Source organism: Solanum stenotomum, chromosome 9 (genome assembly GCF_019186545.1).
Source record: "Solanum stenotomum isolate F172 chromosome 9, ASM1918654v1, whole genome shotgun sequence".
In the NCBI taxonomy this organism is placed as follows: domain Eukaryota; kingdom Viridiplantae; phylum Streptophyta; class Magnoliopsida; order Solanales; family Solanaceae; genus Solanum; species Solanum stenotomum.
In genome coordinates this window covers 5628269-5640330 of record NC_064290.1, presented here as the reverse complement: position 1 = coordinate 5640330, position 12062 = coordinate 5628269, and the positions used below count along the sequence as shown (strand labels likewise).

General features: G+C 33.2%; 1 protein-coding gene across 1 annotated transcript; it reads left to right on the top strand.

Moving 5' to 3' along the window:
- The first annotated feature begins 148 nt into the window (after positions 1–148).
- Positions 149–3406, top strand: LOC125876602 (uncharacterized). The gene is made up of 6 exons (XM_049557822.1): positions 149–471; positions 716–848; positions 1097–1200; positions 1278–1449; positions 1540–1662; positions 1993–3406. Exons 1-6 carry the CDS (start codon positions 431–433, stop codon positions 3223–3225), a joined length of 1806 nt encoding a protein of 601 aa, XP_049413779.1. The 5' UTR covers positions 149–430; the 3' UTR covers positions 3226–3406.
- Positions 3407–12062: the final 8656 nt, after the last annotated feature.

The window sequence follows — 12062 nt, the reverse complement described above, 5'->3', positions numbered from 1 at the left end:
CAGCATGTTGTACGAATAGCGGTGGAGCCACATAACTCAAACACCTGTCAATTATACATCTTTCTCTCGAAAAATTATATTATATATATATATAAAATTAAATCGTATTCATAAGTTGGGTACTTAAACCAAAAATAAAATAAAAATATATAAAAAAAAATGCATGATGGCGGGAAGAAAGTAAACGAGATTAACGATCGTGTCAGAAGAAAAAGGGGGTTAATGGTAGAGAAATAAGTGGAGCAGTTCCTAAACACTAATTAGTTGTTGATTTTCTCCAAATCCACTAAACCCCTTCTCCTAAATTAAATTACCCAACTTAATTAGCCCAATAACCACCTTTAATTCTTCACTTTTTTAGTAAGAATCACAAAAGTGTGAATTTGTCACAAGGCTAATCAATTAGTCAGCTTGGAGGAACTCAACAAACATGTTTAATTTACTCTTTAGGTGGAGAAAAGCTTCTAAATGGTAAACAACTTATGTTTTTCTTTTCGTTATGTCTTCAGGGTTGATTTCTCGTATGGTCACTTAAGTTATAAACTCAAAATGTCATTTTTTTTAAGTCCGATTTTCTTCGGACAAAGTGACTTTTTTATATAATGACTATTAGTTAAGTGACTATTTGAGGAATCTAACTATGATTTTCTATAGCGGTACGATTTTGATTGAACAGATTTGTTTGGAATTGAGACGTAATTGTTGTTTATTACAGTAAGAATTTGATTAGAAGGGTTCAGAGCCGGATTAAGCTACTGAAGATCAAGAGAAGTTGCATTATCAAACAATTGAGGGATGATTTATCTGAGTTACTTAGAAATGGACATTACGAAATTGTCATCGATAGGGTAAGTGTAATATGAATTCTTCAAAAAAATATAATTATGGTTTGTATAAAGTTATATTTCTCATTTTTGCTTCGAAATTGTTAATAAATCCCCTGTTAGCTTAATGTATTCCTCTGTTGATATAACCTATGTTTGTTCAAACTTTCCAAAAAATGTTATAGCACGTGTGTTAGATTCTCCAAAAAGTATTTCTGAAGAGTCTGAGCAACAGTTTATACACTGATATGAAGTTTTTGTATGTTTTTCAGGTTGAACAGCTTTCGTTGGATGAACGAAAGGTAGCAATGTATGATTTACTGGAGAATTACTGTGAATTTATAATGATCAACCTTCCGTGTATTCGAAAACACAAGTAAGAAAACACAAACACTTCAATCTAACCACAATGTTATACAATTATGTTTTTCATGTTTGTTTTATTTTCCTCAGGGAATGTCCTGATGACATCAATGAAGCAGTGTCAAGTCTCATATTTGCATCAGCAAGACTCGGTGATTTGCCCGAGCTAGCAGCAATTCGGAAGTTTTTTAGTGAACGTTATGGTCAGAGATTCGAAAAATCTGCACTTCAATTACTTCCTGGGAATGTTGTTAGCTATCAGGTTAAGGCTGTTTTCGAAACTTGATAGTCGTTGAGTATTATTATAACTTGTTCATTTTTTTTGAATTCTGATCCTTTTTTTTGGTTATAGATAATGGATTATATATGTACAAGTTCCGTATCAGAAGAAGAGAAGTACAGATTGGTTGATGAAATTGCAAGGAGTTGTTATCAGCAAGGACCTTTGCTTCTTGAGTACAGACGCGATGAGCTGGTAAGTAAGATATATTGATTCAGAGAACTTACTTGTTCTGCTCCTATCTAAAGTGATGCTAGGTTGCTTCGTAGAGGTGTGCTTTGCTCGACTACATGATGAACATGTTTTAAGCTAACTGCGTGTCAAGTGCTTAAGTGGAACTTGTGATCACTCGTTCCTCACTTGTTCGAAAGAGCTTCTTATTGAGTAGAATTAGGGATATATTTTTATTGTTTAGTGACAGAAATTGTCCGTCGTTGAGTAGAATTGAGTATGGATTTTACTGTTTAATGACAGAACATGTTTGTCCTGCTTCAATCTTATTAGCATAACATAATGAAACTGCAGGTAAATGAAACCAGTAATGCTGCAGCTGATTACATGGATCCCGAAATCAATGATCCATCCGATTCTCATCAACAACTACTTCCTACAGCAAATTCAACGCGTTTCTCAGCAACTAAGTCTCGTAAGGATTCAGTAAACTGTTTGAAGGATAATCATAACGAAAGAGTTCTAGATTCTGAACGTGTCACAGGAAGGGAAAAGAGGAATATTAACGCCTTTATTTTGGAGCAAAACGTTGAGAGAAGAGCTGCAGAATCATCTACAGAAGAAGATTCAGCTGTATTACCTGAACAAATGATATATTTGGATGACATTCAGGAGTTTGAGTCTGCTGTGAAGAAAGATGTGAACTTCGAGGATCAAAGGCTATTCATGTTCAAAGCCCCTTTTGTTCCTTCGCGATTAAAGATAGATACTCGTAGCAAATTTGAAGGCATTGAGAAGAAATTTGAGTCACAGAATGCAAAAGAAAGATCAAAAACCTCGAGGAAGAACAGAACGATATCTGGAAAAAGAACGAGAGGGAAATCAGGTTCTATTGTGTCAGACATTGATAGTACAATCTACTATGGAGACTTATCCGAGAGTTCTCCAGATAGCAAACCAAAACGCCAAAACAGGAGAAGGAGTACAAGAAAGGGTCAGAAATCTTATCATACATTTGCACATGATACAAAAGATCAACCTTGCTATGTCAAATTCAGAAGCACAATGACTTTTGTCAAGTGCATCGACGATCATTCAAGCTTCAACGGGACAATGGAGAATCATTGCAGTTTGGAACATCCATGTTATTACTGGATCACTGATAAGAAAGGTAACAGGGAATCTCCTCTTCGCGTTCCAAGGAGGAGAGTCAAATCCACAAAGAATTACAACAATCAAGATCAAAATGTTGAATCAATGAAGGAACATTATGTAAAACACGATACTGAGGAGGTATCGAAGAGCCAAGAAACTTATGATTCGACAATGTCATCAACATCAAGAATGACATATCAAAGGGCAAGAGACGAAAATCAGGCCCCTTATTTGAGAGCAATGACTATGCCTATTGAAAGGCCTAAAGTTTGCCTCATAGACAACTTTCTTCGATCAAGTTCCTTCCCGGTTCAAGAGCCTGGAAATGGATCATACGAAAATAGACATGTCCATCCTAAGCTACCAAACTACGACGAAATAGAAGCTACATTCTTGGCTCTCAAGAAAGAGAAATTGCAAAAGAAATGTTAGCATTAAATCGATGGCTTCATGATTACCACAACATGACCATGAGTTAGCTATTTTTTTTTATATTCTTTGTTCATATAACTAGCAGAAGCATACTTGCATTGTACATAGATTTTTTTTAACTTTTGCATGTGTGTGTGTTTTGGTGATTTGATGGAAGACTTGGAGTGTAATGAGTAATGATTTACTGCAGTTTTGATATGGAATTCTTGAGCAGATAATTACTGTACATCATTTTTTTCCTTTCATTTAAAATATGTTTTCGGTAAAAAGTTTTACTAAGGCTCTATGTTTTTCTGACTCTTCAAAAATCGTCCCCGTATGTCAGATCCTTCGAATTTGAAAAGTCCTTGCTGCGTAACTTACACAAATCCCTCTAGTTTAGGAGCTAATTACTTAGATACGCTCTAGTTTACAATACTACGAATCTTACCAATCCAAATACATCTAATTTGTTCTAGATACACTGTATCCAAATGGATTCACATGTATCTAGGATACATCACAAATCTCGCTCGCTTCGCTTGCCTCTCTCCATATTTTGGTTTATTTGGTAGCAAAATACATGTATCTATGTATCTTCCTCAATATAATAGGAAAACTCCTAATTAGTGGCAATAGGATACATGATATTTTGAAAGTATAGATAATAGTAGTATATATGATCATGGAGTTTATCTAATTGGGAAAATTAGCAAATTAATCAAAACTACTAACATAATTATTAAAAACATCTATAGTTTATAAATATTAGTAAAAATGTCAAAATATCAATATTTTAGAAAATATTGTGTATTCTAATTTAGTTCCTATTTTACCTCACCTTAATTAAAGTTTTCCAACTCATTCTCTCTTATATGTTTTCAACAAAAAAAGTATTTTCTTTCTCACTGATTTCCCTCTTCAAATTCTTCTTCATTCTTCAACTCCCTCTTCTCTCTCTTATGTTCTTTCATTTATTTTTTTCAAAAATTGAAAAATATATCTCTAAAGATATTCACAACAATCCCTTGGATTAAGATATGCATCTTTATTCGATTTTTAGGTTTGTTTATTGATTTTATTTTTGTTTAAATCTTTCAAAGTTTTTGTTTGACCAATTTTGTTTAGGATTTGACAACCTCAAAATCACTCTCTAATGACCGAATCTAAAAGGATTACAAGAGGTATCCAAATAAATCAACAGTTTTCTAGCGATTTTCATCCTTTATTGATTATATTACCATTACAATATTTGCATGTTCAGTTAAAGTTATTAAAATCATAAAAATCATGATTTTCTATTAGTCTCGAGTATCTATAACAATTTTCTTTTGTATTCAAAATTATCACAAATGGTATGTTAATACCCTTCGTTATACTTTAGGGCTATATATACCCTTACCGTTACTCTTTTGGGTTGTGTATACCCTTAAAACTAACAGACGGACACGTGGCTTCATCTCAACCATTTACTCGATTTTATTTGTTTATTTACCTAAAATTAAAAGATCCACCCATTTTTCATAATTTACCCACCCATGACCCAAATTAAAACACCATAACATTTAAAATTAAAATAAAAAACAAAGAACCCTCCTCCATTAAAACATAACCCAAAACCTTTTAAATCAAACAAAAGACAAAATTGTTCATCACTACATTTTTATTTGAAGCTCTTTCAAATCTCATTAAAACAAAGACACAGTAGCATGTGCTTTCATTGAAAAACAAGAGACCTATTTTAATTTGTTGTTGAATGGGGTTGGAAATACTACAACCATTGATGGACAAAACTTCAACTTTAATAGTGAGTCTTCAATAGAAACAAAACTTTTGAATTTAAATTGATTTATTGTTGTTGAAAGGGGTTGAAAATACTATCACCATTGATGGACAAAGCTTCAAGAAAAATGGGTTTGCAATCAAATAAGAAAATTTGAACTTAAATTGATTAGTTGTTGTTGAAACGTGTTAAAAATACTACCACCATTGACGGATAAAGCTTCAAGCTTTAAATTGGGTTTTCATTTTTCTTGAGCGCCGGCATTAATGGCGAGCTCCAAGCTCCGGCAAAATTGAAGTTTGATAAAATCATTAAACAATACAGTCAACAACAAATAGATTCCAACGACGGAGAAAAAACCAACAAACCAACAACGAGTTTCATCTCCAACCAAGTGAATTGAACCAAGTGCACCATATTTTTGTGCTTGTTGTTGTTGGAAAGTTTTTTATTTTAATTTTGCACAGGATTGAAAATATTCTTACAATCTATTTGTGTTGTTGAAAGAGGTTGATTAATTATTGTTGTTTGAAACTTTAAGAATGATGCATTGAGTTTATTCCAAATGAAGTTTTTTTTTTTCTCCTTGTTTTTTTGATATGCAAGGAATCAATGATATTTCCTTACAAAAAAAATGAAGGGTTACTTGATTGTGGGTCGGGTTTATGGGGCAGATCGTTAGTTTATGGGTTGAAAATAATGGTCAAACGGGTAGTTGATTAGGATTAAGACACGTGTACAGAATGAGGGGGACGTTAGTGAGAGGGGCATGTGTGTACCAATAATTGGACGGCAGAGGCTGAGATGGACCCAAAGTATAACGGAGGGCATAGACGTACCATTTAGCAAAGTTTGGGGGTAAATTCGTCCTTTTTCCCTTAATATAAAACAGTATTGTCACTGTCTATGGATATTGTGGGTTTGTTAGTATAGATATTGTATTACTTAATTTTTTTAATTTTTTTTTATTTGTGGAAATTTTGTTAGTTTTGATAATATACCTACATACTTGGACTCATCATATCTACGTATCCTTTTCTAGTTGTGGACATTGTAAGAGTGTTGTTTGTATCCAGTCAATTAAAGATACATATTTACTTTATATAGTTGTATTCATTTTTTTAAGAAATAGTGATGCTATTTCAGATTGCATTCATGTGTTTATTATTTGATGGTTTTGTGATCATTATGTTATATTTGTTGTATGTATTTTGTGTGCAGGATAGTTCGTTTTGTGCTAAAACAAGTTTCGGTCATTATATGAGAATCAAGTATTCGTTAACTGTTGAATCATTAATTTATTTGGAAGTTTGGACATGAAAGTTTTTAAAATTTTCCGGGTTATTATAATTTTTTTGGATGACGAGACAAAGTTTTACTAATGCACAAGTGAATACGGATTCAGATTTAAATTTGGTGAATAAACAATCAGAAAAAAGAACATAGCAGACGAAGAAGAAGAAGAAAGAGAGAGTGAGAGAAGAAGGTGGCAAAAATTGTATTCATATTAATTTTTGTTTGTCAATTGTTTTTCTTTACTCAACATTTGTATTTTTATTAAGAATATTGTATTTATTTTTTAGTTTGTAGTCATTCCAATAGGCATGCCAAATGGATTTGTATTTCTTAAGCATTGATATATCCTATTTCTTTCACAGTCAATTTGTATTTTTTAAGAATATTTTATTCTTCTTCAAAAATTTGTATTATTTCCACTATGTATGATATTTTCTTCCAAAATCTTGTATCCTTTCTTAAATTGTATTCATATGTAATGATTAGATTATATTGGGATGCAATCAGTAATATTTTATAATACAAATAAAAGAAAAGTATATTTGGCAACCATGTACTACAATTTTGATCACTGGATACAATTTTTAGTTTTCACTACGAAAGTAAAATACATACATAACTCAATCATAAATACTTTTTGTTATATGAATGTAAATTTGTATTTGTTGATGATTTTGTATTCAATTTTTGTGGAATTAGTTATGTAGATAAATATTATGTCTGGAGCGATGATAGCCTTATGATCATTCTATCCAACTCTTGGTGGTAGCTTCCTCCAGAATAACAAGGCCGCACCAAATACAAGTGACAAAAAAAGTAAATTCAAATGTCGAAAATAACAATTAAAAATTTAAAAAAACTACATGAAAAAATCGGCTAGGTGTTTAAGAAAACAAAAATTGGAGCACCAAATAAGATTAGATCCCATCCGTAGCAAAACAGGGTTGAACAAGGCACCAAGCAACAAATTCAGCAGGATACTTAAACTTCCAGCCCAACGTCGATTTGTATGCCTATCTCCTTTTTCCCGGTAAAAACTTTGATCAATTGTCTTGTATTCTACGGAGAAGGAGGATCATCAATGGAGAATTGAAAGTCGTCAATGGGGGATGAGGATGACGAGAGAATTTACCTCCTATTTTAGTCTCTTAATCTGTATCGATCTCTTTTTTTCCGGCAAAAATCTTGTCTTGTCTTCTAAGAAGAAGGAGGATCATCAATGGAGAATTAAAAATCGTTAATGGATGATGAGGAAGATGAGAGAATTTGTGCCTATTTTAGTCTCCTGATCTGTAAAGTAAGTACGTAATAATATATTTTCAGCACTATTTACTTAAGGCAAAAGGCATAAATTGCCCCCCTACACTTATACCCAAAAGTCATTTACACACTTTAACTAATGGGGCAACCTATTACATATCTTAAGTACATAAAAATATATTTATGTCCCCCTTCAATCACCCAACCCAGGGCGCGTTTCTCGCCACATAGTTGAGCGCGTGAACACGCTAATAAAGTCATTTTTATTCATTTTTTTAATTAAAAAAATCCAACCCAACGGTTATATTCCCATTCTCTTCATATAACCCACCCACCCGACCCTAATGTACAAAAACCCTAAATTTTCACCCAAAAATCTGAATCAAGAACCCTAAATTCAAACATAGTTCAAAATCCCTTCTTTTGAATCAAAGGAAACTCTTTTTAATTATTATTCATTCATCTCTTTTCCATTTTGATTCATTTCTCTCTTTTTCATTTTAATTTATTTCTATCTATTTCGTATTTTGAATTTTTAGTTGTTTGATTCGCAGTAATTCTTATTAAGGTGCTACAATGGCTCGAATAAGCTTGACTAGGCTCTATTTGCAAGAGGAAGATCATGAACTGGAAGAGGTGCGATGCAAACACAGATTTATTTTGCCTTTGCTGACCTCTTGGACCCCGAGAAATCCTAGTAGAAGATATTGGGATTGACCTTACTATGGGGTAAGCTAATCTTTTTTAAGAGTTGAATAATCCGTTTTGTTGTTTCAAGAACCATAGAATGATTCGTTTTGTTTTTTTAAGAATGCTAGATCATGCGATTTTTGGCTTTGGAAAGATGATTATATTGATCCAAGATCCAAATTTGTGATTCACAAGTTGTTGGGGAGAATTGCGGAGCTTAAACATAGTGTTGAATCTTCTCGAAAAGTTAAAACTTCAGATAAGGAAATCAACAAGCCTACTAAGTTGACCAAATCTATGAAAAGCAAAATAGATATGAACAAGAAAGAGTCAAAAATGGACAATTTTGATGATGATTTGAAGAAGATGAAAGCAGTTGAAAAGAAATGGAAAAACAAATTGGCCAAGTCCAAGAAAAGGGAGAAACAACTTTGGATTGCTCTGTTGTGTGTTTGTATTTTAGGTGTAAGTTTAGTATTTCAAAGGAGAAGGAGATTCAAGGAAATTGTCATGATCTCTTCTTGTACCAAAAATTTGCAATATTGTGTTGAACTTGTAAGGCTTTTGTGTAATGAAAAGAAATTACAAGGCTTCCCTTATCTTAATTTGTCTCATTTATTGTTGCAAGTATTTGGTTTTGTATTTGATCATAAACTATACATTTAGTGTCTACAACTATCTGCTCAACTGTCTAAATTATGCGTTTGTGTAGCCACTGCTAAAGTAGTCACTAATTGCCCTTCATAAACATAGAAACCATCAACTAAAAGAGAAGCAATATTGTTACATAAACAGACATCCATAACTGCATAATCATCAATCAAAATAGAAGTTAATATCTGTCAAAGCAGTTACATAATCAAACACCACAAATCAAAATGCAGTCACAACTACAATTCATTGTCTTAAATATAAGGGAACTAAATAGGGATAAAGTGCATTGCATTGTCTATCACCCAACAAAACATAATGTCTATATTGCATTACCAACAAAAATCTACCAAAATAAGTTAGATTGCATTAGAGCTCTCTTGGCTCAAATGTGCAGCCTTAGACCTAGTCTCAATTTGTTTTCTTCCCCTTATCTCTTCAAGTTGGCTTGAGGTCATAGCTTGTTTTCCCTTCCATTTCACACCACATGTTGGTTTATGTCCAAGATCTCCAGTGATAACTGCTGAAGACTTCACATTTCTAAATCTTTCACTAGGCATCCAGGCTGTTCAAATGAATATAAATAATCTTAATTTGTGATTAAAGAAAAAATAATAAATGATATTTAAGTATAGAAATAAGGAACTTATATTAATAATAGTAACACCACTTTGTGTGTAGTACACTCATTCCAACCATTCTTGTTCTGCTAGCAACACTACCCTGAAAAACAACAAAATATTCAGTAAAGCAACTTATTTAAAACTTATACATGAAGTAAATAAAGGAAACTATATCAGCTTTTCTGTTGAACCCTTTGGTCTACCCCTTCCTCTTCCAGTTAGAGCATTAGGTGTTGCTCTTGGGCCAGCAGTTTGTGTTGATGTTGGTGCAACAACAGGGCCAACAGTTTGTGTTGATGTTGGTGTAGCAGTAGGGCCAAAAAGAGGTCTTGAACTTGGCGCAGCAACAGGGCCAGAAGGAGGTCTTGAACTTGGTCCAGCAGTAAAGCTTGTTCTAGAAGCAGGTGCACTAAGAGGACACTTTCTTTTATTGTGACTATTGTTATGACAAGTGTTGCATGACATCTCAATCCCTATTTTGGATAATTTTCCAGTTTTAATGGTTTCACCTTCCTATTTCTTTCTTTTCTTGCCAGGCCTTCCTGGCATCTTCCTAACATGAGGTGGTATCACAGAGATGTTTTGTGATTTTGGCCACATTTTCAGATTCATAACTAGCTGAATGAAGTAGTTGTATATCTTCATGTATGTTTCTCTGTTATACCAATGAGAAATGTAGTTGATTGGGTCCAATTTCCTATGGTGAAGAGCAGCTATTGCATGAGGACATGGTATGCCTTTCAATATTCATGCTCTACAACTACATATTTGCCTTTGAATATCTACTACATGTCTATATGGTCCACAAAGTACCTCATACCTTGTATCTGAATTCCATTCAATGCTGCATTTCATAGACTTAGCTGTGTTATCTTGTAGAACCTTCATTGCCATTGGAGAAATGTCACAGATCCAAGTATTGCAAAAATCTCTTATCTACCCTATTTTTTTCATCATTTTCACCCTAATTTCTTCAAGCATTGCAATTATAGTCTTATACCTTGCTGCTAATATCCATGAATTGAAACATCCAGCCATGTTATTGTCTACATCATCACATTTTGAGGTAAAATTGAAGTAAAACTTACTCCATCTTTCAGCATTATAATACAACAAGTGATCAACTATATTATTGCCCAACCTTTTCATATAACTAATGTTATCTTTTAACTCAGTCTCAAAAGTAGACCTTGCACACCTCCAGAAATATTTATTTCTCTCAAGACCTCTCCATCTCTTTGACCAGTTAGCAAAGATGTGTCTAGCACACATTCTATGCTCAACAGTTGGCAAATGATCAGTTATGGCAATTTCAAGACCCTATAAGAAAATTCAAGACATGAAACTAAGAAACTAAGACATTAAAGAAACTACGACATTCATAAATAAATGGCATTCAAGACATTAAATAAATAAAAAAAACCAATAAATATTCTAACCTTTTGCATATCTGATATGATTGTGAGGTCTGTACCATCTCCCAACTGAAGATCTTCCTTTAGAAGTTTGACAAACCAAGCCCAAGTAAACTTATTTTCAATTTCAACTACTGGCCAAGCCAGTGGCAGCATTTGATTGTTCCCATCTTTACAAACAGCAACCAATAATTGACCTTTAGATACTCTCTTTAGAAAACAACCATCCAAACCAATGCACCTCCTATAACCAGCCAAGAAGGACTTCTTCATTGCATCAAAACATATAAAGAAGCCTTGAAACATTTTTCTACCATTTTCAAATGTTTCTTCATGAAGGTTGACTACACATGTACTACCTGGATTAGACTTAGCAACTTATCTTTGTAGTCTAAAATCCTCCCAAACTCAAGAACATAGTCATCCATTAACTCCTGTAATACTTTGTTTCTTGCTCTCCTACACACTGTTCTTCCAACATATAAATCCAATTCTTTTTTAATAAGCCCTTGAAACTCAAAGATTCTAATGTCAGGTTGTTCCTTTATCCTTTCACTGTAGTGACTAGATAAGAATTTGCTATTACAAAGCTTGTTCATATTAGTAGGATCACATTTGTGAACTGGATTGTATGTCTTTACAACAAAATTATTTGTCCTAGAATCAAAGCTAGCAAATAAAACCCAAGGACAACTAACTGTACACCTAACCCTTACCCTTGTTGGTTCATTAATATATATTTTAATTGCAACATGTTCCGCAACAACATATTTGGTAACAGCAGATCTAAACTCATTAACACTTTCAAATACAAGACCCAATTTCCACACTACTTTCTGAGAAGATGCATCAAATACAACTCTATTCACATTCTTTCTCCTTTTTGGCTTAACTCTGTCTCTTTGTTGAACCTCTTCTTCATCATCACTGAAAGCATCTAGATCTATTTCAAAATTGACAGCTTCATTTGAGGGATAATAAGGCTCATCACCAGTTAGCTTGCCTTCTAAGTTGTTTCTATTACCACATGTAGATTCATCATACCCAGCATCTGGCCTTTTTTTTTTTTTTCTGTTCCTAACTTGACATGATCAAGCAATGGAGCTTTTTCTCCCATTTTCCTTCTCTTTCTTTTACTCT

Bases quoted from the DNA above. Each gene is read 5' to 3' on its own strand.
- LOC125876602 (XM_049557822.1), top strand. From the start codon at position 431: ATGTTTAATTTACTCTTTAGGTGGAGAAAAGCTTCTAAATG. The intron at 1,201-1,277 runs GTAAGAAAACAC...TATTTTCCTCAG, and splicing joins CCGTGTATTCGAAAACACAA to GGAATGTCCTGATGACATCA. The intron at 1,450-1,539 runs GTTAAGGCTGTT...TTTTGGTTATAG, and splicing joins GGAATGTTGTTAGCTATCAG to ATAATGGATTATATATGTAC.